At 43.9% G+C, this 27,606-nt stretch overlaps 1 protein-coding gene across 1 annotated transcript in view; it reads right to left on the bottom strand.

Annotated features, from left to right (window-relative positions):
- The window catches only part of AOX1 (aldehyde oxidase 1), a 71,264-nt gene that overhangs the window by 5,337 nt on the left and 38,321 nt on the right, over window positions 1-27,606 (bottom strand). Inside the window, exons 21-32 of the mRNA XM_065880260.1 lie at window positions 26,154-26,278; window positions 24,042-24,175; window positions 22,920-23,007; window positions 18,429-18,515; window positions 17,398-17,589; window positions 15,016-15,243; window positions 9,881-9,976; window positions 7,882-8,010; window positions 7,116-7,190; window positions 5,336-5,388; window positions 3,994-4,108; window positions 81-146 (exon numbers count right to left, since the gene is read on the bottom strand). Coding sequence (XP_065736332.1) covers window positions 81-146; window positions 3,994-4,108; window positions 5,336-5,388; window positions 7,116-7,190; window positions 7,882-8,010; window positions 9,881-9,976; window positions 15,016-15,243; window positions 17,398-17,589; window positions 18,429-18,515; window positions 22,920-23,007; window positions 24,042-24,175; window positions 26,154-26,278 — 1,388 coding nt within the window. The remainder of the gene's footprint in view (window positions 1-80; window positions 147-3,993; window positions 4,109-5,335; window positions 5,389-7,115; window positions 7,191-7,881; window positions 8,011-9,880; window positions 9,977-15,015; window positions 15,244-17,397; window positions 17,590-18,428; window positions 18,516-22,919; window positions 23,008-24,041; window positions 24,176-26,153; window positions 26,279-27,606) is intronic.

The following is a 27,606-nucleotide window of genomic DNA, read 5'->3' as shown; positions in this document are numbered from 1 at the left end:
CAACGGGATGTGTTCCTGGCAGATCCCCCAGAAGTTTTGACTTTTACAAATAGGGAGTCAGGAAAGTCAGTTCCACATACCTGGCCTACGTCAAGGGCCGGATTTATACTGCAGCCAACATCCATGACAATGTCTGTTCTGATGTTCTAGTAATTAAAAAAAAAAGTAAAGACGTTTAGTTTAATGAATACAACTTGGGGAGACAAAGTCGAGAAGCAGTTCCTGTCAGGATGGCATTGGAAAAGAACCTATCTTTGGGCCACATTATATTTCAGGAGAAAGAAGCAACAAAGTTTATTATGTGTAACTTTCAAAGTTATATAAATACTCAACCAGCTTAATCAGTGATTTTTTTTTTTCTTGGAAAAAATAGGAGAGAAAAATATTTACTTGACTTTGATTCCAGCTGAGTGATGTAACATATTCAGTTTAATCCACTACAACAAATAGAACATATGCCACAGAAAACAGGAAATGTCTATGGCCCTCCTGATCCTTGTTGCAAAACTCTGTGGCTACCACACAACCCCACATTCAGAGTCCAGCTGGCTGGGTGATAGTTACTGAATCAAGAGCTCAGGGCACATCAGCAAAAAATCTGTTACATGCTATTTTACATTTTTCATTTTTAGAGCAAAGCAGAGATTAAATCTAACATTACCACCTTGGTGACCAAAAGTTCTCTGATAACCTACAAATGAGGAGAAGGACAGCAGGCCCAGCCAGGCTGGTGGTGACACCTTTGCTCCCCAGCAGGTCTGTACCTTCTTTTCTGTGACATATGGTCTTTGTCATGACAGATTCTACTTATAATTATGAATGCAACAAAGGAAACCCAAGAATTTCCTTATTTGATCTGGGACTTTCATCTAGCATTTTTCTTAAGTAAATTAGATAGTGATCTAGAATGTTTTACTATGATAAAACTTCAGGTACCCACCCCTCTTGTTTAAAGACACAGTGAAATGTAAATTTCTCTTCCACACCAGTTAGCAAGGCTGGTGGCCTCTTCTAGGAGACCAGTGGCCTCAACTGGAGGCGAGCAGGGATGCTCTCAATTCTGCAGTGCTAGTGAAGGTTTTGCTTTCAAGGCTGTGGACTTACTGCTGTCTGCACTGTCATTTGACAGGGCTGCTCTAGGCTGTGGCAGCCAGACTCCACGATGGCCCTCAATGGCCCCCACCTCCCCGTATTCACGTCCTCATGCGGCCCGCTCCCGCACTCTACCAGGGGTGGCTTGTGTGGTCAGTAGGATATGGCAGGAGTAATAGTTCATTACTCCGAGACTAGGCTGACTCTGGCTTCTGTCTTGGGTTTTATCTTAATCACCCATACTCTCTCTCTCTCCTTTTCCTTTGGACCAATCCCTCACGGGGAACCAGCTTTCACGTCCTGAGGACACTGAAACATCCTATGGAGAGGTCCATGTGGTGAGGAACGGAGACCTCTGGCCAACAGCCAGTGAGAAACTGAAGCTTCCTGCCAACAACCACGCAATGCAGCTTGGAATCGGATTCTCCAGCTGCCACTGAGCCTTGAGATGACTGCAACCCTTGGCGGTAGTCAACAGCTTGGCGGTAACCTCATGAGGAAACCCAAGCCAGAATCACCCCAATAAGCCACTCCCAGGTTCCTGACCCTCAGAAATGGTATCAGCTGATAAATGTCTGTTAAAGCAAGTCCATCAACATGAAGAGAATTTCTGAAAAACAGGCCACAGGGAGGTCCCTTAGTGGGATGTCACATTATGGCCTTTTGCCTTGGGGTGATACCTAACCTGAGCCTCAGATCTAGCTTTTATGAAGACATCTGATAAGGCTGTCTCATGCATCTCTTAGGATTGTTCAGTTAGGCTTCCCTGGTGGCGCAGTGGTTAAGAATCCACCTGCCAATGCAGAGGACACGGGTTTGAGCCCTGGTCCAGGAAGATCTCACATGCTGCCAAGCAACTAAGCCCGTGCACCATAACTACTGAGCCTGTGCTCTAGAGCCCGTGAGCCACAACTACTGAGGCCGCATGCCACAACTACTGAAGCCCTTGCACCTAGAGCCCATGCTCCACAACAGGAGAAGTCTCTGCCATGAGAAGGCTGCGCACTGCAATGAAAGAGTAGCCCCCGCTCGCTGCAACTAGAGAAAGCCCGTGCACAGCAACAAAGACCCAACGCAGCCAAAAATAAATAAATAAATTTATGTAAAAAAAAGATTGTTCAATAAATTATAAGAGCACACCTTAACATTTAATACCAAGGCTAATTATTACCCTGTTCTTAGATCTTAACAAGACCAAGGCATATGCAAGACACAAGGAAACCCAAATGATTACGTTTTCACCAACATTTTCTTCGAGGGAGGGGGGATGTAGAAATCAGTTAGCATCAGAGGACTTTCCACTGAACTCCCTAACACAGGACAGCTACTGTAGCATGAAAAGCATGCTTAGAGAGATCATTGTCTTGCCCCAGTCCAAGTTTCCCCAAAAGTAATCTGGTTTGAATCAGAATCCTGACAAGCTAGATACTTGAATGGGCAGATTCAATAAAGGTGTAGGTTCAATAAGGGTGTATATAATTTCAAAGATTAGGCTGACTACAGTTTAAAAACATACAGGCTGGAGACATATTAAATGAAAACATATCTGATCATAATCCAAGATGCAGTCACAAAGGATGTTTGGAAATATCAAGAACTAGAGCTTGCCTCTGGGTAGCTTTTGGGCAGATCATCACATGACAGTTGTGAGGGTATCACAGTCCCACTTAATCCATCGATGATCATTTATTGTTATTGATAGTGGCAAGGGGCTTCATTTACCCTCAAAGGCCCAGCTACAAGAGGAGAAACTCTGAGTCCTTGAAGCAGGAGTGTGTGTGTGTGTGTGTGTGTGTGTGTGTGTGTGTGTGAGAGAGAGAATCTGTGTGAGCATCTCCTCATAGCATTTCTTTTTTTTTTTTTTTTGGCGGTACACGGGCCTCTCACTGTTGTGGCCTCCCGTTGTGGAGCACAGCCTCTGGATGCACAGGCTCAGTGGCCGTGGCTCATGGGCCCAGCGGCTCCGCGGTATGTGGGATCTTTCCGGACCGGGGCACGAACCCGTGTCCCCTGCATCAGCAGGCAGACTCTCAACCACTGCACCACCAGGGAAGTCCCATAGCATTTCTTAAAAGCATAAGGATGCTCTTAAACTATCTAAAAAGCAGGACCTAGGTGGACAAAAGATATCAAAAGCTGGCCACTAGCTCCCCTGGGCTGGCCCTTGGTGCTTGTTAGCAGATTGTGAATGCTTATGAAATCATTCAAGAACGCCATATGGGGCTTCCCAGGTGGTGCAGGGGTTGAGAATCTGCCTGCTAATGCAGGGGACACAGGTTCGAGCCCTGGTCTGGGAGGATCCCACATGCCGCGGAGCAACTGAGCCCATGAGCCACAACTACTGAGCCTGCGCGTCTGCAGCCTGTGCTCCGCAACAAGAGAGACTGCGATAGTGAGAGGCCCGTGCACAGCGATGAAGAGTGGCCCCCGCTTGCCACAACTAGAGAAAGCCCTCTCACAGAAATGAAAACCCAACAGAGCAAAAATAAATAAATAAATTAATAAACTCCTACCCCCAACATCTTCTTAAAAAAAAAAAAAAAAAGAATGTCATATGATGGCATTTCATGCACGAGGAAGCCCCCTGTAGGCTGTTTCTACATCGAAGCCCCCTGTAGGCTGTTTCTTCCTTGAAGCCCCCTGTAGGCTGTGTTTCTTCCTTGAAGTGATTTTTTTTCCTGATTCCATTTGAAAGAGCAGGGGAAATAAAGAAGAGAGGCTGCCAGTTGTTTTCCACATAAAACACCGAGGCGATTGCTGAGCTTCTATTTTCCTTGGTAAAACAGACAAATTATCCCTAGGCCGATTACATGGTGCCTCACTGGTGCTCAGACAGATGGAATATGTGGAAAATAGATGTATCTAGAGTTCAACTTGAAGACCTTCCCAATTGGTACTGACCTTATGAGCACCTGTCAGACAGTCTATCTCAACCTCAGAACAGGCAGCTCCATAAACAAAGTATTCGAAAGGACGGCCTTCGCCTGTCTCCCAGTTCATGTTCGACTCATAACCCCTGGAGGAAATAGAATTCTTGAGGAGCGTTGTTAAGTGATCAAGTCCCCTAATTGCAGACCACGATGATTAAACAGACCCGTTGAGAGCTGTGCTCAATTTGTATGCACAGCAAACCAGAGGAGTGCACATGTACAATGGTGTGTAGCACATAATACATGCAATAAGTCTGCTGAATAAATAAATATTTACTTCTTTCTTATTAAACTTGCTTTGCCTGATAAAAACATGAAACCACTCCCTACCACTGACTCCTTATGCTTGGAAGTTAACTGCTGACTGTATGGATATTCATCCTATTGCTTTTGGCTAATATTGGGTCATGTAATCCTATCGTCATCAGATGTGGGGGATTCCACCCGGATTTTACACCAAACACTACATCAAAGGTGCACGCTTGGCAGTTCACCCATCTGCTGGCTCTAGGATTCAGCCTTCTGTGCGAGGGATCAGGCCCCTTGGCTCTCATTCTGTGCCACTACTCTGGTCGCTCCATCAGGCACCATGGCCTGCTCTGTTCCTAACTGTTCTTTAAGAACACCAAACGAATGCCATGGTAGAAGAGAAGCATAGGCCAGCAGCTTGCCAGTACTTTCTACCCTTCTCTCCTCTGCTCCGCCCAGTCTGGAGGGGCTTATTCCTGAGAGCCAATTCCTGATAGCCTGGGACTCCCATGACAAGTGACAAAGAGACAAAATCAGGTATGACTCTCTATATCACTCTATTCTCTGATGGCTTCCACTCTCCATTAAAATAACTCGATAAATTGATAGATTCTTTTCCAAAGTGTCTGAGTTCTAGTTGTGCCACATCTTGACAACACACAGTTATTGTCAAATTCTTATATTTTGCCAATCTAGAAGGTGTGAGATGGTATTTATCTTATTATGGGTTTAATTTGCATCCCTTTTCCTTCATTTCCTAACTTAAGGGACACACTGAGTTTTCCACAAAAGGTCAACCACTGTTGTGGGTTCCAAGCACTAACCCCCAGGTTAGTACTTCCCAGTATGATCTGAATCATCGATTCCGCTGTATTTTATTTCTGTGTCTATTTTTTCCCAGGCTTTCTGGAAATTTGGATTAAGTAGCACCTAATTGTTCTTTATAACAGTGGGTTAACACAAGGTACAAAATCATTTTTTGCCAAAATGGCAAACAGAAATGAAACTTCCCCTCAAGATACTGCTGCCATTTTCCATAGCATGCGATCGAAAGGACGATTTACCTGAAGTATCCAGTAGCTGAAAGACTAATGCTTTCATCAAAAGCAGCCTGTGCCTGGGAAAGAAGAATACAACGTGATGCGATAAAGATGTTTAAAGTAAGAATCACTCGAGACTTCAATATTAATTTTACTCTGTGTTAAATAAAGTGATCAGTGGTAATAACTAGGAAGGACCAAGTTTAATTTATTCCTTTCAGCATTTTCCATCTCTATAGGCATTTATGGTTCACTGCTTGTAGGAATAGCATTTGTTCAATGCATATCATCATAATAAATGACTCCCATGGTGTGTTACACTTATAGATTGGACTATTGGGGGCAACACATGTTCTGCTTATGAAGAATTTCACTCAGTCACCTGGAAAGACTTAGCCTATTAACACAGAACATTTCAGGAAAAAATGGGTGGTCAGACATTTAATTTTAATATCATGTATCCATAACAGACTTAGGAGAGGGATACAATCTTACTAAATTGTACCATGTACACCAAAAGGCTTCTCCTGACTCTGCAGTGTACACAGTTGACTAAGACGCAAAATGATGCCCCCAAGTCTGAGAAAGAAAAATGTGAGAAGTGCAACCATTACAGAGGAAAGTGGGCTGAATGACAGCATTTTTTGATGGTGGAGGACTGACTCTCTTGCACTGCATCTCTCTCCATCCTTCTCCAACCAGACTCTCCCAGGAAGCACTGGGCAAAGGGCAGAAATAAATATGCCCAGAAAGGATTGAGAGCTCCTATAAATATGAATTATAGAATGAATCCTAACTCTATGGAATAGCAGGAACCATTTCTAAGTAAGACTCTCCAATGTTATTTCCTCCACACCAGTGCTTTAATATGACTTGACATCCTAGAACTGTCAGCCTTCAGTGGGTATCCATTCCACACCACCTGGTACTTTAGAACCTGTTACTCTGAAAAGTTTCCTAGTTGACTTTAGAATGTGTGTCTTCTCATCCAATTAGATTTTAGGTAGATGAAAGGAAGCAGTTGAATATTTCCATTCCATTTAGTGCCTACTACTTGCTGAATATATACCCAAATGGCTTGGTTTCCTCTGTCTAAAGAGCGCTTATATGATTTTTACTTTTATAAAAGGATTCTAGCGTTATCTTCCAATTTTAGGAACAGGGGAACCCCCCAAAAAAGAACAAATAGATGGACTGCTATTATCTAGGAAATACCTAGATTCCTTAGGAAGAAACATTAATTAATTCTTGATTAAAACAAGAGTTCTGGACACAAGAACCATCTTTTCTCTAATAGAGAATTGTCCCAGATGTAGGAGTTCCTCCGTCATGCTGTGATAATATCTCCACATGCCGAGAGCTGAAGGCTTCTATTGATCATGATGTAACTGCAGTACTTTTTTTTTTTTTTTTTAATTAATTTATTTATTTTTGGCTGTGTTGGGTCTGCGTTTCTCTGTGAGGGCTTTCTCTAGTTGCGGCGAGCAGGGGCCACTCTTCATTGCGGTGCGCGGGCCTCTCACTGTCACGGCCTCTCTTGTTGCGGGGCACAGGCTCCAGACACGCAGGCTCAGTAGTTGTGGCTCACGGGTCCAGCTGCTCCACGGCATGTGGGATCCTCCCAGACCAGTGCTTGAACCCATGTCCCCTGCATTGGCAGGCAGATTCTCAACCACTGCGCCACCAGGGAAGCCCTGCAGTACCTTTTAATGTGCCCTTTCTACTGGTATCTGAGTCACACGTCTCACTCTCCTCTCTCCTTTTTTTTTCCTAACATACAACACAAAGTAACAGTGGTTCTTACCCAGTCCTTCCAAGTGCCTCCAGGATTCTTGCTGATGATGGGTTCAAGGCGTTTTAGAAGAGTTTGACAAGCGTCCTAGGGATTATTTTTTAGTTAAAATTATGACCATAATGTCACGAGAACAACAATTTCAAAAACACACTATTATGTGCTGTTATATAGGCTTATTTAAGAGGAGAAGGAAGACACCAACCCCGTAAGAGGTGGGGTGAAAGGTCTCATGGGGTTGGGGGTGAAGCATGAACTGGTCTTAAAGACAGACCGCCTGGGATGGGGGCCATGTAAGCCCTGTTAAGCGGTCAGGACTTAACAGAAAAGCTGTTGATAAACCACCGGTCACTGTTTTTAAGCACGGCACGGTCAGATTTATTTTGTGGGAAAGCTTTCCCTGGCTGCAGGAAGCCAGAGTGAAAGGCAATGAAACTGGGGTGGACAGACAGAGGCTCGCGATGGCCCTGACAAGAGGCGCGAGTTTGAACCAAAGCAGCCATGGTACTGCAACCCGGAACTGGAAAGAGACATTTCTGAGTAGAACTGATAAGGCTTGGGGACCAGTGAGCTTTCAGGAGTGAGGGAGAAAGGAGGTGGCATCTCCCGCTCAGGAGAGTGGCCAGTCCTGACACTGACTGAGCCCCCGACTGGGGGAAGGCGCAGTTTTCCCCAAGAGGGTGTGGGAAGGAGACAAGAGCTGGGTTGATTTGCAACATCTTCTGAGCTCCAGCCTTGACGGGGTTCATGATTTGGGTGCCACTGCAACAATTTTTACCTTTACTGCCAACCCATTGAGATCGGCCACCACGGAGCCTCCAGAGATGTTTGCATTAGGGACGGTTTCTGTGCTTGTTCCCCGAAGGTGGATGTTGGACAATGGCATCCTTAATTCACGACTGGCCACCTGGATTTTGGAAGAGATCTTCTTTCACTTTTCTTTGGTTAGTCATAGACCCGTGCACTTAGCATACGATAGCATGTGTGTGGAACACCCCCATGCCCAACTGGAACAAGTGGCAGGACCACGAATTCTTCCAGCCACAAGAAGTTCCTCTTGTCTAAGACCCTGTAGCAAGTCTGGCGCCCCAGCCCTGAGCACACTCTCTTGTTCTTTGACTTTCTTTTGTGCAATAGCACCGGGAAGAGGAGGTGAGGCCCCAAGCCAAGGCAGGAAGAAATGTTTCATGTTTTCATCATCATGAAATCAGCACCTTCAAGGCCCCTCCTACCTCTGCACTCTGCAAAATTTTAGCAAATCTGACTTCATCAGAGAGGAGATGCCGTATGCACATTTCTGGAGATGCTCCAGGAAGAGAGCATTTCTGAGAAAGGACAATGGCTTTGTTAAAGCAGCTGCACCAACCGGAGATCCCCGAAGTACATGGTGCCAGTGCCACTGGCCAACATAAGGACTTAGCTGGCTGCTAGGTTCTTCCTTTGTGTTTAATGATGGGGCAAAATCATACTACTCATCTCAGCTGGTTCCACATTCTCTTTCCTGCTAGCAGTATGGCTTAGTTGAGTTTGTCCACAATTACTACAGGGGCATAAGGCATACAGAGCCCTCCCCACCACTGGCTTTCAGAAGACTGCCTACACAAAGTGCATAGGCTTAGAACAGAAAGGTTTCTGGCGGCCCAATAAGGAAAACACAGAAGTCTCACCCCAGAAAGGGGAACAGGTATGACCACACAATTCTCAAGCGAGTGATAACATGAAATAAAACATATATTCAGCACCTCTATGATCAGAAAAGTGCAAATTAAAGCAATAATGAGATACTTTCCTCTATTAAATTATCTAAGTTTTTTTTTAAACAATCCATAATGTACAATGTTGGGTAGTGGTGAAATGTGATGGATACTTTCTGGAAAACAATTTGGTAACGTGGCAAGTGACTTAAGATATATTCTGTGACCCAGTAATTCCATTCCTGGAATTTATTTTTTAAAAAATCATTGGTTTGATCACAGGTTTATGGACAAAAATTTCACTGAAGTGTTCAGCAACTGGGGATGGCTAAATAAATCATACAGACACATACATGCAGCATTAAAAATCATGATTGTAAAGAATTCTTAATGACAGGAGGAAATGGTCACTCTATATAAGGATAGGTGAAAATCCAGGATATAAAATTATATAAAAAGAATGCTAGTGATGTTCTGAAAAGGAAAAAATGTCAAAATAGAGAGACCCCAAAACAGTGATTATTGCTAAGTGGTAGAATTGTGCAGGGTTTTCTAAAATAATGTTTGCCTTTCAAATGTTTTATAATCTGTAATATTACAATAACTAGCAAAATAGAAAGAGTAGCTAAAAATTATTCTAAAATAATTGAGCGAAAAGAAAACTGGTAGTTCGGTTAGAAATATCAAATGTGTTTTATACTATCAGTTGTTCAGAGTCCTTACTATAAAAAGGGCAAGAAATAACGCAATACATCAGAATTTCTAAATCTTTTTATTGCCCAGCAAAGGTTCAAAAAAGACAACACACTTGTTAATATATCCAAAGGAAAGCAGCAAATGACCATACAACCTTCTTTAGCAGTAAGACAACCAGAGGCAATTCTACCACATTCTTTTAGGAGGGTCAGTTACAAAACTGGCTTGTTTACCCAGTTTCTGTGAATAGCTTAGCAGTTGAAGTAGTCAAAACTGAAGTGTCCTATCCTTTTTATTTGGGAACAGAAGATGTACACTCCAGGTTTCTCTCTCCTACACATATCTACAAGCACACATCCGACTTAATCCAATTATCTGCATTCTTACCTGAATCATTTTCGTGTGGACCCCCTGCCCCATTTCAATTCCACCATGAGTCACCAGCACAGACCCGTCTAGATAAATGTGAACCAGGGCAGCAGCCTGAGCAGAAAAGATGAAAACAGTTGCCGCGATCTTTTTGATTGACGTTATCACATATCTTGTCAATTAGAAAACCTTTTCCCTGTAAAGCATCCCCTCCCTCCTTTCCACATCTGCCAAAATAAACGCAGACCCTTTCCCCATTGCCCTGAGAGCACTGAGCAGAGCCAGGGCAAGGCAGGCTACTATTTCCTCAGTAGAACAGCTGAGCGCACTGGTACCTTCAAGGATCCCCCCTACCCAGGGTGGAACAATAATCTGGATTTGGGTGTTTTGGGGGAGAGGGTGTCGTCAGTTTTAAATGCAGAGTTATGTATAGACAGTTTGGGGAAGAAGGAAGACTTGTTTACATGAACACTTATCCCCATAGTTGTAGGTATGTTATAGAGAAGCAAAAATAAAAATCCAAATAAGATGGGGCAGATAGACCTTACTTTTTTGCTGCAAAATGAGCTAATCCCACCCTCAATCATCTTGGCTCAGAGTTATAGGGCTTTAGAGTTCGAAGACAACTTCGAAGTAATCTTATCTAACTGCACAGCTCCCACAGGAATACAGAAGGAACCAAACAGCTAACATAGAATAAAAGGCTGCTGTGGTCAGAAACACCCAGGCTCTAAGCTAAGCATGTTTTACAGTCGATAGGAATGTACCTTCTTGCCAAGTCTGCTTGTGCTAAACTAGGGGGTATGGAGATGGGCCAGGAGACTGAGATATCCCAGGAGCCTGGAGAAAATGTGAATGGCGTCTTCACTTTGAGTCTCCAGTATACGAGCAATATCAACATCATATGGTCCTAGAGAAAAATGCTTCTACTGGTTCCACTGTGATTCAGGGGGTCTCCGAGGCACACCTCTACTGCTGCTCAACTGGGAAGTGCCAGCCTCCTAGATGTAGTCTAGGCCAGCCAGGGGTCACTAAAAGCTATCGGCTAGGTTTCTTAATATCTAAGCTTCTATGCAGAGTGGCATAATAATCTAGGATTTGTAAAGGCAGGTCTTCAGAAAATTCTGGTAACAAGCTAATTTCCATTTAATGAAGCTAAAATTTTTAAGCCTTGCTTTACTCACTTAGATGACTTATAAACAACCCTGGTCAGAAGTGAAAGTCAAAGGAACTGCATGTCAGTCACCAGATATGCCCAAGGAAAGGAGTGCATTCCTAGATCGATTCTTTGCCCACCAGAAGGAACTTTAGAGCCACCTGTGGGCCATGGGCCACACTTAGAGAGCTGCCTCTTTACTGGCATCCAAAGGTTCACACTAGTCTAGCAAATGACACGCAGAAGCCTCTAGCATTCCAAATCAGGCACTTTGACAGTGAAAATGGGCTCTATTTACCTGGTCAGCTGGTATAAACTAGGGATGTATTGAGAAAATGGGGACATAGGAGCACTTTCTCTGAGGACAAAGGCACCTACACTCACAGCCCAAGGGAGAATCTTAGAACCTTAGGAAAGGCATCGTTGCCATAATAGTCATATCCAAGTGCCTTGGGGAGATCCAGCAGTGCACGTTTTACTCTCTGTTGACATATCAGTCCTGGTAACACTGTCTTGTGCTCCTGGTCATTTATTCTCTAAACAATAAAGGTAAGGAGTGACATCCTCTACAGAGCACCCGGGGAGGGCTGCCCAGGGGTTATGCACCAGACGGCAGGGGATGCCAGCTGCAGCGGCTGCTCCTGGGCTCCATTCTAAGGCACCTCTTTGTACCCTGCTGGAATGTAAGCCCCCTGAAAGGAAAGTCCATGTCCTAAGGCATCCTTTGCAAAGCAACATAGTAACTCATGAGTAGTAAGTACTCAATAAAAGTTTGATAAATGAATTGGCAACAGCATAGCCATTTAATCTGTTCCTTAAGCTTGTAGACACTCTATTTGGCCTCCTTGGCTCTGCCAGCAATTCAGAAGCTGCTTGTGGGTGAAATGTGTAACTGGCACATGTGATTGAACTACAAGTACAGTGGATTCTGCATTTCATCACGTGTGACCCCACTGGCAGCAGCGCTCTGCCTGTGTGTCCAGGGCAGCATTTCTGTCCGAGACTGCTGAGTAACTCGTCCCATGTGCTGCTGCAGTCTTCCTGGGCCACTTAAAATGTCGAATTCGGTTCAGTTAAGTGGCACCACCGGACGGCTCATTGTTAGCGCCAGAAAAGATAATTCTGCAAAGCTGCATCTACGAAATCAGCACAACTGGCACGTGGGAACAGATGGTTGTCCAATATAAACTTGGAACTTAGTCTGTGAAATTTAAGTCCTCAAGCAATGACTGCTGGTGTTGGTGAGACATGAGCTTTGACCCAACAGATTCCCAAAATGTCTCAGCCATTCAAACGTTTGAGTTCCTCTTCTGTGCCAGGTGCCGTATGAAGGCACTGGGAATACAGAGGTTCATTAGATACTGCGCGCACTTCAGTGCTCTGTCTAGGAATTAAATCTAATGCGGGTGAGGCATGTGTGACCCCCTCAGCTGTTGGGAGCACAGTCTTGAAGTCAAGTCCTTGTTCTACCACTCACTAGCTGGATGTCCTTCCGTAGGAGAGCACACCTCTGTGGGCTTCAGCTCCCCCTTCTATGAAACAGAATCACACCAGCCAACAGAGGGGAGATAGGGCTTAAATCAAGTGGGAAATTGCAAATCACCCAGCCTAGGGCCGTAGAGGCAGAAGGTGCTCTAGTTCCCCCCTCCATCTGGTTTGCTTCAGAACAGAGGCTTTCAGCGTGTGGCTTCCAGGAAGCAGCCTGAGTGATCTCAAACTCCTCAGTTCAACTCTGCAATTCAGCCCTAAGCAAATGTTTTAAGCACAGAAGCTGGTTTCCAGGCAAGGATGGGAGGGGATGGTGGTGGTGGGGAAGGCGTCTCAGGAGCCTTTGAGAATGAATTTGTGCTGCTGGCTGTTGTCTAGTTTCTTCCCAGCTGAGCTGAATCCCACCTCAGTTCCCCCCAGAAGGTGCTATGGGGAAGCAGCTTGATGTAGCTGACAAAGCACAGCTTCTGGAGCCTCTGAGACCTGAGTTCTATCACCGGCCCCGCCTCTCACCAGCTGTGGGACTCTGGACAAGTTATTTAAGCTCTCTGAGCCTCAGTTTCTCATCATTAACATAAGGTTACAAATCTTATAGATTGCCCTGAGGGCTGAATGAGATAAAATCTAAAAGAATTTACAACATAGTAGGTGCTCAGTAATTATCGTTAATTTTTATCTACTTTTTGAGAAATTTCTGATGAGGGAAATGGGACAGACCTAGTCTCTTGTGGAGGCCAGGTATTAAGTAATGGCAACCATTGAATAGAGACAGCCTGCCATGTCTACCCACAGCCTAACGCCCCCAAATTTCCAGAAGATTCATATACAAAGGAAATTGTTTTCTGCATGATCCTGGTCGGTGTACTCAAGGACAGATGGCCCAGACTGACCTCTTTGCTGGCCGCTGGCTGATCAGTTTGCCCCAAAACTATATACAAAGAGTCACTGCTCACTAACCCTTTTCTAGGGATAGTTTTCCCCCTTCCTTTCCTTTTTAATAACCTTGTTTTTGCCTTTATTCCTCAACCACAGCCTCTTGACTCTCTCATCTGAGTAAATTGTAGGCAGATGACTAAACAACATCTGTGCTGTTTTGCCATCGTAAACAGGAGAGGCATAGGAAGGCTGCACTCAGGTCGCCACTGTGTTGTTATATGCCCCTCTGCATTAACCCACCTGCAATCAAAGCTGCATGAAAACGTTCCGGTGATTTCATCGAGGCTGAGTCAGGATAGATGGGTGAATGATGGGTGTGGAAATGGGGGAAGGGCCTTCCTGCCTGCTTTTCCTGGCCTCCCCATCACACGGCCTACACACTAGTGCTCTTCACGGCCCCACCCCCACTTATCCCTATTCTGTCAGCGCTCAAAACACACACCTGCCGTACCTTCTTCACAGTTCAGCCAAAGGCGTGAACTCTGCGAAGGGGAGGGACTACAGTTTTGAGGGCTCTGCCACCTCATCCACATGTATGTACAGATACACATACGGACACGTAAGAACATAGGGAACAGGGTTCCCACGTCCCTGCTGTACAATGAGCGACAATACAGACCACCAGCTGTTCAGGGTAAGTCCCACTCAAGAATGAAGAGGTGGAACCTGCAAGTGAGGTTTAGCAACCGAGCAGGGAATTCATTTAATCAATTAAAGAAAGTAAACAACAAGAATAGATTTTCAGGACTTCCCTGGTGGCGCAGTGGTTAAGAATCTGCCTGCCAATGCAGGGGACACGGGTTCGAGCCCTGGGCTGGGAAGATCCCACATGCCGCGGAGCAGCTAAGCCCATGTACCACAACTACTGAGCCCGTGTGCTGCAACTACTGAAGCCTATGCACCTAGAACCCGTGCTCCGCAACAAGAGAAGCCACCGCAATGAGAAGCCCGCACACCGCAACAGAGTAGCCTCCGCTCGCCCCAACTAGAGAAAGCCCGTGTGCAGCAACGGGACCCAACACAGCCAAAAATAAATAAATAAATTTATTAAAAAGAATAGATTTTCAGTCCTCCCCGTGATACCTTTAACGGCTATAAAGTGAAAAAAAACTTCTACGATTGTTTGAAAAGATATTTAAATGATTTAGTTTTCTGGATGTCATTTTCCCCAGCCCACCAAAAATGGGAGGAGCACCGAGTGCCTTGCAGCTTCTTCCATTTCCTGTTTCTATCTCACAGAATCAGAGTAGCTGAAGGGGAGTCTTGGGGGTCATTGGTCCCCCAATACTTAAGTATTTTATACTTAAGTGATATGGGCCCACAGTGAGCTAATTCAGCTGTTCAATTCCAAGGCCAGGAGTAGGTGCTGGGTCTCCCAATTTCCCAGCGAGAATGCTTGTCACCAACCCTGGGGAAGTGGGCAAAGTAGCTCTTGTCTCCTCTGGAGAAAAACTAGTTGGACGGAGCACAGCTTTGGGGAAGTTGAACAATTAGATATTGCAACCATATGGCTAATCCACCTTAATAGAAAGTTTCCTCAACACCTTTTGATTTGTCTGTTTGGAGAACTGACCTGACCAGCAGCAACTGATCCAAGGCCGACAGGAAACTTCAGAGGGACCATTGCCAGCCCCTTCTTCTTCCAGCAATTCTCCGAGTTGAATTTTTCTACGGCTGCTTTCCTTAGGGCGTAGGAAGACATGGCCATGCATTCTTTCCAACACTGGATCAGGTTCTTGGCATTAATCTCTTGTTTGTAGGGTGTTTGATCAATTTCCTTATACATGTTTATCGTTCGGACCTACAAAAGAAAAGGAGATCAAAAGGGCTGGTGGGGCACTAGGCACATAGTCTCTCCCACCCACTGTCCTCCTAGTCAAAGTCTGCTCATCATAGAAAACCCAAACTGAGTTCAATCTACTCCTTGCTGAAGCCTTTCCCAACACATAACATCTTCCTCTTCCTCTACTCAGAGCCTCTATCAAATGTGTTAGCACTTATATGCCTTCGAGGCCACTCTTGTATAAGTTCAGAGGAAGGACTCCTTTCCTCATATTTCTTATATAACTCAGTGCAGTCCAGGTACACTGTGGACTCTTAATTCCAGTTGTACTTGTGAGTATCTGTTGAAAGGTAATGCTGCATTTAATTCCAGGCTACATGATCCGTGTGATTTCAATTTTCAGATGCTGAGGCAAGAGAAGACCACTCACTTCCAAACAGGAAACTATGAAAGTTTGCTTAAATATAGCCCATAACTAGGATGAAAAGCCAATTAAGTGATTCTATCCCAGGATGTCTGAAGCAGAGCAGAATCCTTCCTGAATTCCCAGAAATTGGTGACTAAGGCACCCAGCTGAGAACAAAAGGTCAAGTACTTCACATTCTCAGCTGAGAAAACTCTCAGCAGTTGAGGCCAGCCCTCTCCCCAAGCTGACAGGGGTCATTACAGACATATCTTCTTCCCATCTCCCCCTCCAAAAAGTCCCAGATCATTATAAAAGGATGACTGGAAATTAGTGAGCTGTGCCATTTGGGGGAAGGTGTTTTTTTTGTTTTTGGGGGTTTTAAAAAATATTTATTTGGCTGTGCTGGGTCTTAGTTGTGGCACATGGGATCTTTAGTTGCGGCACGCGGGATCTTTAGTTGCGGCATGTGGCACCTAGTTCCCTGACCAGGGATCAAACCCAGATGCCCTCCATTGGGAGTCTGGATCTTAACCACTGGACCACCTGCTGTGGTGTTTTTTGTTTTTTGGTTTTTTTGCGGTACGTGGGCCTCTCACTGTTGTGGCTTCTCCCGCTGCGGGGCACAGGCTCCAGACGCACAGGCTCAGCAGCCATGGCTCACGGGCCCAGCCGTTCCGCGGCATGTGGGATCTTCCCGGACCAGGGCACGAACCCGCGTCCCCTGCATCGGCAGGCAGACTCTCAACCACTGCGCCATCAGGGAAGCCCCCTGCTGTGGTGTTTTGAAGGATGGCTACTCTCTCCTCCATCTTCTCTGGGGATGAAGGGAGGTCATTAGCTGATCCTCCTCCTAGTGCTACCAATGTGACAGCACATCTGGGAAAGAGGCCATGGTGAGACAGCCAGGAAGGGAGGGGCAAGGCCCCCCCCACCAAGTTCAAGAGACATAAAGATGATGGCTCCTGTCTATGGTCACAAATTCTAGTGCTGGTTGGGCGGGGGGAAGGAGGTAGATGAATCAGGGACTGGGGCTTTCCATGGATGGCTGCAGCATGGGGCCAAGAGGTGTGGGCTTCAGGGGATGCTGCGTGAGGGGCCAGCTGAGGGTCAGTTGGAGATTTAATGCTTGCAGGGGACTGTCAATTTCTGAGAGGGCTGGCAGAAATGGAGCCCGGAGACAACATACTTGAAAAGTGGCTTCATCTAACCAAGAAGAGGACAGAGAGCTTGCTGGGAGAAGTCAGCTGGGGAGATGCTGTCTGTTTTCCCTGGTCCTCACGGGAGGGAGAAGGGGGCAGAGGGCGCACCTTCTGCCCACCCTAACTCTACTCCAGGATCCTGGGAAGGGAACCGAGCTTGTTAATGAATGAAATTGGGACCAAGACTTAAAGAACAGAAAGGAGGCCATTTTAGTAACTGAAATGACTCAGCTGACAGCTCCCTAAGATGTTAAGGAAGCAGAGGAAAGAAGGGTTTGACAGAACTTATTAGTAGCAGTTATACTTCTAACCCATGGAGACTTCTCACTAACAATGAATCCAGAGCTCACTTCTCAATACCCTCTGCCCCAGGATTTTTGAGGAGCCCGAGTAAGACACGGACCCCTGAACTCTGGAGTCCTGCTCTGTATTAACTAGTTAGCTGGGTTACCCCCAGCAAATCATGTAGCCCCTATGGACCACAAATTCCTCAACATGAAGACTCCCAGTGGCCCTCCCACCTCTAAAATTCACTATCGTTTGTCTGTGAAACTAATTCAGTTTTACCTTCTCAGGAGACAACCCGCATCTGGCTGCAACTTCCGTGATACAGGATTCGGTGATCAGCCCTGTCTGAGGAAAGCCAAACCCTCGCAAAGCCGTGTTGGACGGAAGGTTGGTTCTGCATGCCCACGCCCGACAGCGCAGGTTGGGAAACTTGTAGGCATTTTCCATTTTCAGAAGTCCCATCTCTATCATCTGGGGAAATCCAGAGTTGATGTGATGAGACCTCATCCTTCTGCACCTGTTTTACCACCCTGAGACTTCAGACCAAAATCAGGCCAGAAATGACCTATGTCACATCAGACAAGCTAACCTTGACCCATGTCTCAAATTAAATGCATTTTTACTGTAAAATGATTTTTAAAGATTTGAATAATTTTTTTGAAATCATTACTTTTACATTTTCACATTAGGGCTAATGCATTTTTCCCCAGGTTTTAAAAATTTCCAAAAGCCTTTGAAGCATTCATAGGCCCTCTCAGTCTACAGAATGTAGACTCTCTCTCAGTTTACAGAATAAAATATCCTGAAAAACAGGAAAAAAAAATGCTGGTATTTGGCCTAATGCATTTGTTCTCAACCAGGGGCAATTTTCCCCTCTTCCTTCCTGGGACATTTGCCAATGTCTGGAGATATTTTGGGTTGTTAGGTCTGGAGGGTAGCTGAGCCACTGACACATACTGGATAGAAGCCAATGATACTGAGGGACCTCTTATAGTGCACAGGGCGGCCCTACAGCAAAGAATTATCCATTTCAAAACATCAGTGGGGTCAAGGTGAAGGTCTAATGCTTGCATCTGGGACAGGAGCTCTAAGTTTGGGAAACACGGAGATAACACACAGATGCAGACTTAGCCAGTATCTCTGGGCTCACCCTGGGGGCACCAGTAAGTAACATGAGTCTACTTGCTCCCTGCATTGCGAATCTTTACGCTTTTATAATTAAATATTATTTAACTACTGAACATTTTTCTGAATTAAATAATTTTATGTAACACTTTCCAGAATGTGAATTTGCTCATTAAAACACTTACAAGTAATGACTCATCCAGGGAGGCACCTCCATTGCTATAATGCTCCACATCCAGGGCCAAGATTCTGCCATCGTTCATGAATCCAGCCTGGGGAAAGAGAATGGACCTTTGATACTGGTTCTGGGGACCAAGTCTCTCTAAAGTTTACTCTGTCACTTGTGAACCCTCTACATATAGATGAAAAATTTTATGACATTAGATTTGACAATTTCTTGGATAAGACACCAAAAGCATAAGCAACAAAAGAAAAAATAGATAAATTGGACTATATCAAAATTTAAAACGTCCCGGTATCAAAGGATACAATCAACAGAGTGAAAAGGCAATCCAGAGAATGGGAGAAAATATTTGCAAACCATATATCTGATAAGGGGTTAATATCTGGGATGTATAAAGAACTCCTACAACTCAACAACAAAAAGCTCCAAACAACCTGATTAAAAAGTAGACAAAGGACTTGAATAGACACTTCTCCAATGAAAATATACAAAATGGGTAACAAGCACATGAAAAGATGCTCGGCATCACTAATAATTAGGGAAATGCTAATCAAAACCGTAAGATACCACCTCACATCCATTAGAATAGCTACTATAGCAAAAAAAAAACACCCAAAAAACAGAAACAAAACAATAAGTGTTGGTGCAGATGTGGAGAAACTGGAACCCTTGTGCACTGTTGGTGGGAAGGTAAAACAGTGCAGCTGGGTATTTATCCAAAGGAATTGAAGGCAGGATCTCAGGGAGATATATGTATACCCATGTTCACAGCAGCATTATTCACAAGGGGTAGAAGCAACTCAAGTATCCATCAATAAATGAATGGAGAAACAAAATATGGCACATACATACGATGGAATATTATTCAGCCAAAAAAAAGGAAGGAAAGAATTCTGACACATGCTACAACATGGATGAACTTTGTGGACATCATGCTAAGTGAAATAAGTCAGTCACAAAAGGACCAACACTGTATGGTTCTATTTATGTGAGGCACCCAAGGTAGTCAAATGCACAGAGACAGACAGTAGAATGGTGGTTTCCTGGGGCTGTTGGGAGAGGAAGGAGTGGGGAGTTATTGCTTAATGGGTACAGAGTTTCAGTTTTGCGAGGTGAAAAGAATTCCAGAGATGGATGGTGATGACTGCCCACCAACGTGACTGTACGTAATAACGCCACTGAACTGTACACTAAAACACGGTTAAGATAGTAAATTTTATGTTATGTGTATTTTGCCACAAATAAAAATAATAACAATAAAAAAGGAAGGATAGAGAAAGATATAAAAGCAGAACACACACACAAAAAAACCCTCCTGTTTAATCTGTCACTACTGTTCAATCTTTTTTCTCCTCCTAAAGCAAATCAACTGCATATTTCTTGACCTCTTATGCTCGCCGTAAGTTCTTGAATTCTGACTCCCATCCTCATATTTCCACCAAAACCTTCTCCCCTAAAGCCAGCGATCTTCTAATCTCCAAATCTGGTGGCCTGCACATAATGGACTCTGCACATTTTTCTCATAGGGCCCAATTTCCTCACAATTCTCAGCGGCATTTGTTGTTGCTGGAGGTCTTTTAAATAAATATCTCCCTTGCTTTTAAGATGTATTCAATATTTCTGAACTTATTAAAGTTCATTTTGGGAATTCCCTGGTGCTCCAGTGGTTAGGACTCTGTGCTTTCATTGCCAGGGCCCGGGTTCGATCCCTGATCGGGGAACTAAGATCTCACAAGCCATACAACGTAGCCAAAAAAAAAAAAATAATAATAATAAAAGTAAAGTTTATTTTAATGATTTTTGTTGACTGGAACCAAATTCAAACCGAAGTCAAGGGCATGAACTATGAATTCAGCAGTTTAAGTCTGAGTCCTGGTTCTGCCACTTAACCCACTCTGTGATCTCGGGCAAGTCATATAACCTCTCTGACTATCTGTGACCTGGCAATAAGTAAGGTAATGCAGGGAAAATCATAAGCCAGTGACTGAAACCTAGCAAGTATCCTAAATAATGCTACTGTAAACATTATTAATATCATCTCCTGTCCTCATACTACCCTCCATCAGAACACATTATTTTCTCAAGGTTTTAATCATCACTACGCTGATGGTTTCTGTAACTTATAATCCAGTCTTTTCAATAAAGTCCCATATCGATGAAGGACATTTCCACTTCTAAATGTCCCACTGTCACTTCTTCTCCAAACACATTCCGTCTAGACTGTTTCCTCCTTCCAACTTGGCTCTTTCTATCAGAAACCTCCAAGGCATGTTTGTGGTTCTTATTCTCCATTATATTTTGCTAAGTTTGTCACCGAATTCTATTTTATTTTATAATAGCTCTTGGACCCATCTCTTTTTCTACATCTTCCTATCGTAGCCAGACCCCAACTGCTTCATGTCTGAAAGCATCAGCTGCCTCCAGGTGGTCTGCGTCCTCCCTCCTCGCTAGGCCGTCCTGCCCAGTGCCATCCTATTCTCCCCCACAAAGCGCCCATGTTTGGTTATGACACTTGACTGGTCCAGCATCTACTCAGTCTCACTGTATCTTATGAGATCAAGTTTAACCCCCCATCCTGGGATTCTCAGGCCACTCTGAGTCTGGCATCACCTAACCCAACCCATCTTATTTCCCATTACTTTCCAGTAAGTGCTCTGTGCTCTAATTCCCCTTCTCCCCTTACTCCTGCCCCTATCAAACAGGCCACGTGTATCCCACCTCTGCATTTGTGCTGCTACTATTCCCACCACCTGGTATGCCTTCTTTCTGCCAATCCATTCTTGAAGGTCATTTACGTTTCACCTTCTCTAAGAAGTTTCCTGTACACACTCCAACTCATATTCATCTCTCCCCATAGTTTTACTATGTGCACCTCCTCCTTTAACCTGAGATTATTATGTTTTCATAATGACTTCATATGTGTAAGTCTTATTTCCCCATCAACGGCTAAAATGTGGTCTCCTTCAGGACAAAGTTTGCTCTAATAAATCTATGTTGCACTAAACCCAATTCAAAATATAGCTTAGGGTGAATGTAAGTTGAAATAGATACATTCGTTATCTTCTAACAATATGTATGCAGGTACACCAGTTGTGGTAGAAACGATGTGATGTGTTCAACAAATCCTGTTGTCTTTCATCCTGGGCATGCAGGAAGACTACATTTCCCATGCCCCCTTGCAGTTACGTAGCAAAGTTCTGGCCAATAATGTGTCGATTAAAGCAAGGACCACCACTTCCAGGCCTGGTGCTCAGAACATCTCCCACACAACACTCTGCTCCCTCTCTTCCCTTCCCTTCCCTTGTCTGCTGCCCTCTGCAGAAAATCCAGTGGAGGACAAAGAGTCTTTAGGGTAGTGCTAACCAATGGAACTTCCTGTGATGATGGCAATGTTCTCTATTTGCATGTCCTATATGGCAGCCACTAGCCACAGGTGGTTACTGAGCACTTGAAATATAGTTAATGCAAATGTGGAACTGAATTTTTTTTTTTTTTTTTGCGGTACGCGGGCCTCTCACTGCTGCGGCCTCTCCCGTTGCGGAGCACAGGCTCCGGACGCGCAGGCCCAGCGGCCATGGCTCACGGGCCCAGCCGCTCTGCGGCACGTGGGATCTTCCCGGACCGGGGCACGAACCCGTGTCCCCTGCATCAGCAGGCGGACTCTCAACCACTGCGCCACCAGGGAAGCCCTGGAACTGAATTTTAACTTTCATTTAACTTAGTAGATTTAAATTTAAATAGCCGTATGTGCCTAGTGGCTTCCGTATTCAACAGTGCGGTCTGAGGGGAGGATGGTGGTGTTACTAGATGGAAAAAGCTTGAGTCCATGAGTGATTCTGTGTAGGAGGGTTCTCTCCTGTTCTCCGCCCACCTCCCACACTCCTCTGATTACGCTGGGCTGTTACTTGAGCAAGAATTAACACAAAAAAGTTCTAAGTCCCAGAGAGTTTTTAGTTGTTAGAGCAGTTAGCCCATTCTGACAAGTAAACTTATTCTTTATAAAGCAAAAGAATACTTATTTTCTGCTACAGAAACGTTTCTAGGAATTAGGAATTTGTGGTACAGAGTTTTACCAAAATACCTTTGACATATTGATAAATGAGGAAGCTGTTGGCAAGCATTTGCAATTTCGCGTAACATTATTGTTACAGAAATTATTCTGTTTTTACCTCCCATGTATAAAACTGTGGGAATAGTGTGGTTATCAGATCCACTTTCATGGACGTATGTGTGTATACTCACATGTTTTTCAGCTGTGCACTCTGTAGCAGCCAATACCAGCTTGTACTTTTTCCACAAACTGGTATCTTTGAGGAAAGCAGAAAAGCTTCACTGAACCAGCCAGTAATCAGTTAGCACAAGGAAGAGAAAGTGTGACGCACAATTTGTTGATTTGCTCACTGTCATTCCCCAGTAGAGAGTAGCCAGATGCTGCCCTCTGCATTTCTGTAATGTTATATTTACAACATAAATCCCCCATCCTTCTGCTCACTTTATACTTTCCAAGGTAAGGGTGGCGGCCTCCAGTTATTAACATGTCTTCTCCTCGTTCTAGAATGCAGCGGACTGCACGACCATGCCTAAAACAGGAAAAAAAAATCGGGAGAGGTAAACTCTTTTACCTAACAGGTATTATCTAGGGTTTATGTAACGCCTAGTGAGAGCCTGGTGGTGTCCACACACACCGCAGAACAGCAGAGTGACTCCCTGAGCCCAGGCTGTGCTGCTCTCACTGTGCCCTGACCTCCTCTTCCTTTGGGTCAGGGCACAGTGCCTGGCACTCACTACTTATGCAAGGGGGCTCTGAGGCCCAAGGCTCCGGGGTATTGCTTTGGGGTTATTTCCCACTGTGATAATCACCTCCATGATAGGCAAACAGTCCCAAGGCCACATTATAGATGGTTACAAATGGAGGAACTCAAGTGGTGTCTGACTGCCAAGTATTCCCTGATAGGACAGGTCTGGAATGAAGGTCTTTTTGTGTCACGGGGCAGAGGAACTGACGTACATTACTTAGCAAAGAAATTAAGCCTTCTAGGTGTGCCTGTTCCAAAGACAATTTCCTATGGTTATATTCTGACACCCTTAAAGGAAAATGGTAATATAAATAAAGGTAAGCATAACAGAAGCAAATTTTCCATCTAAATTAAGGGGAAAAAATATATACACACACATACACACCTTTTGAGATACACATATTTATATCTATCTATATGTATATAAACCTTTTGAGATATGTATAGGTGTAGATATATAGATAGATATAAATGTCTAGCTCAAAAGGTTGAACTGACCTATGTAGATACACAGGTGCTAAGGACAAGTAACCCCACCCTTTCAGGATCTGCTTCTGTCTACTCCCCAGGTATTATATATTTTACTGTGGTTTTTACTCTTTTCAGTAATTGATTCTCATTTTTGTTTTTATAGTATGTAGTTTGACAATATAAAATAAAGAAGTTGTAATAAGCTGGCAGCTGGTTTGTATATTTGTATATTATATGTGATTTTAAATGACCTTGACCCCGATTCTTCCTCCTTAACCGCAATACTGAAAATATTCAATGTGACCTCATTTTATTTTTAGTCTACTTAACAGATTTTCTCCACTTACTTGTTTGCAGCAAATGCGGTGATGGCTGCCATGATGCCAGTTTTCATCACCTTCCCCCCGAAAGCCCCGCCAACACGCTTTACATGACACATGACCTTGTTAGCTGGGAGCTTCAAGGTTGAAGCAACTATGTCCTGTGAATGATAACAGTTCTCATTAATCTGACCCATGTGCAGCAAGGGGGTGGGAATAGTCCTGACACATTTTGATTCCTTAATGTTGTACATGATACACACATTGTGTGGTTATACTAAATAAAGGGATGATTTCCAGTAACCTAAGCATGCATCCATGCTGATCTCAGTAGTATTCAGCTGTCATGACAGCACCAAAACTATCATTGATATTAAGTAGTCCTTCTAATATCAATGAGATATTTTTGTGATAATAAAATTAAAAAAAATTTTTTTCCCCATGAACTACACCCAAGGTATCCTTTTCAGACTAACCCCTAGGGATATGTTTCCTGCAGCAGAGAGATTTCGTGGGTTCCAAGCCTCTCTCAGACTGGGTCTCTTCCCTGCACACCACGGTCTCCACTGCTGAACAAGCACTCCTCACCCTCCATTCGGATTCAGTTGGCTGGTGGGTCTTCCCTGGATGTAGGCCTTGCTCTTCCTTGCCATCCTAATGTTTGAGGTCATTAAGTCTTTTTTGTTGTTGTTGTTATCAATGTATTTATTTGTTCTTACTTATTTTTTATTTTTGGCTGCGTTGGGTCATCGTTGCTGCGCACGGGCTTTCTCTAGTTGTGGCGCGTGAGGCGCGGGGCTTGCTCTTCGTTGCGGTGCGTGGGTTCAGTAGTTGTGGTGCACGGGCTTAGTTGCTACGTGGCATGTGGGATCTTCCTGGACCAGGGCTTGAAGCCATGTCCACTGCATTAGCAGGTGGATTCTTAACCACTGCGCCACCAGGGAAGTCCAGGTCATTAAATCTTAATAACTCATTTTTATAGGTGGGGAGCCCAAGAGGAATGAAGTGATGGGACCAATGTCACACAGGGAGTGAGAGGCACAACAGGAATGGAATGGAATTCGCCTGATCCTTCTTAGTGTTCCACCTTCTAAGAGGCCTCATTCTCCACATTCCCACATTCCTACTTACTCTGGTAATGACACTGGCTCCTTATGACCTACTGAATCAAGACCCCAGTGTTTGTTCCCCTTACTTTCACCCTGATGCTTAAACTAGCCACCCCAGGCACATCCACCTTGGACAGTCTTCGTACTATTCCTCCTTCTTTAAACACGTGCTGCCTGGCATATAGGACGCAGGCAAAAAGTGTTTGCAGAAGGGACAAGTGAATGAATGAATGAACGAATGAGTGGCATTTGATCGTAGTGTGGAACTCCCTGGAAATGGCTTCTCCTCTCACCATCTAGACGAACCTCATTCCCACTGTAAATCCCAGCTTAAGACTTCATCTTCATGAGACTTCCTGGATGATTCTCGGGCTTGACAAACCTCCATTCCCTTAATTCTTCCATCTATGTAAATTCTGAGTTTGCTGGTTGCATTCCGCCCAGTACTATTTCCTAATTGCTTCATGTGAGTTAGGTGACTGTAAGTTTTGGAGGGCAGGCCTTCCTTTGTTAAATTTTGGGTTTTTTTTCAGTTTTATTGAGCAATAATTGACATACATCACTGTATGAGTTTAAGGTACACAGCATGATGGTTTGATTTACATATATTGATTACCACAATAGGTCTAGTTAACATCCACCATCTCATATAGATACAATTAAAAGAAAAAAATTTCTCCTTGTGACAAGAACTCTTAGGATCTGTTTCTTAACAACTTTCATATATAATACATCAGTGTTGACTATAGTCATCATTTCTTTCGTGTTCTTAACAGTGCCAAGGGTATAGAAAAAGAGACCAGCTGATCCCATAACTGATTTTAAAGTTACAGACCCACAAACAGAAGGCCATTACTTTCATAATACTATCTTAAAAGTTTTAAAGTTGTATGGTTATTAATACCCAAATGGATATGGCTATTAGTATTCCAAACTCCTTCAGTTTCTAAAATGTTCTAAATTGTTCTTGGTATATCTTGTTGACAGAAACCACTTAGCCATGTCCCCTCCATAATGGTCCCCACATTACCTGTATGTATTTGGGAAACTGTGTGGACACGTAGACATCAATTTCTTGATCCTCTCCTTTGGGAACAACAAGCATGCTTTGGGTTTCCATATAAAAATGTTCTTGACCTCCTATGTGTATTTCACCTGTTAGAGGAAAATATTCCAGAATCAAAGAGACAGTCAGATAGGACAGGTAGCACTCCTCAGGTGTTATCTCATTACAGAGAAATTCCAGCGACAGTGCTTCTGCTGGGGTAGTGGGTTACATTTCCAGTTTGTTCTTTTATATCTTCTGTTTCTTTGCTGAGATTTTCTATTTTTTTTCATTTGTTCCAAGTGTTTATGTATTCCAAACATGACAATATTTAGCTTTTATTATACCTGCATATTTGAATTAGAGTTCTGCAGGGGAATGTGTCATGTCTGCCAGCATGGTAGGTCTCAAAGTGATAGGGAAAGATGTGTGACTTTTCAGAGTCAAAATACTACAGCAAGGAGAATTCCAGTTCCAAGACAAGATGGAGTAGATGCATTTCTCCCTGTTCCTTCTTCTAAGTACAGCTAACAATTCTGGACATTATATGTAATAAAAGAAACATAAGAAGGTTCTGAAAAGTAGAGGAGAAGGCAAACCAGCTAGGGACTTTGGGACCCAAGGAAAGACACAATGCTGAGTTCGGTGGGTTTGGTTACTGTTTGCTTCATATATCCCAGACTTGGTGCCAGGGAAGCAGAAATCCAGAAACACCAACAGGCAAAGAGAAAAAAATCCCCCAGGAAAAGCCTACTTTCTCTAGCCAAAGGACCAGGAGAGCGGAAGCCTATCAAGACAGAAAACTTTTATGCAATACCTACTCTGCTCTAGCCAAACACTACAGAAAAAACTGCAGACCTATCTCTGTTTGCAAAAGTTGAGTGGGGAGCTTAGACTTCCACCCTTATCAAGCTGTGATGAGGTACCCCAAATCTTCCACTGGGGTGGTGTTAATGGGGACCCTACAGGGAACCTGGACTTCCGTGCTCCACCTGGCAATAACAAGACATCACCCCTCGTTCCTTCCAACACAGGGTCAGAGGAGTTCTGGTAAAATAGATGATTTAAATAAGATCCAAAGTCTTACAACATAATATCCAAAGTGAACCGGATCAAATCAGAAGTCATTCATCATCTCAAGAACTCAACTTGAATGAGAAAAGACAATCAACAGATGCCAACAGCGAGATGACACAGATGTAGGAACTATCTGTCAAGGATTTTAAAGCAGCCATCATAAAAATGCTTTAATTTACATAAACACTTGGGACAAATGAAAAAAAAATAGAAAATCTCAGCAAAGAAACAGAAGATATAAAAGAACAAAATGGAAATTTTAGAACTAAGAAATACAACACTCAGAATATAAGGGGCTCAGTGGATGAGCTCAACAACAGAATAGAGAGAACAGTGGGAATCATCAGGGAACAAGAATACA

This window comes from Phocoena phocoena, chromosome 7, assembly GCF_963924675.1.
Source record: "Phocoena phocoena chromosome 7, mPhoPho1.1, whole genome shotgun sequence".
NCBI lineage: Eukaryota > Metazoa > Chordata > Mammalia > Artiodactyla > Phocoenidae > Phocoena > Phocoena phocoena.
Note: the sequence above shows the minus strand (reverse complement) of the source record. Positions and strands in the feature narration are given on the sequence as shown.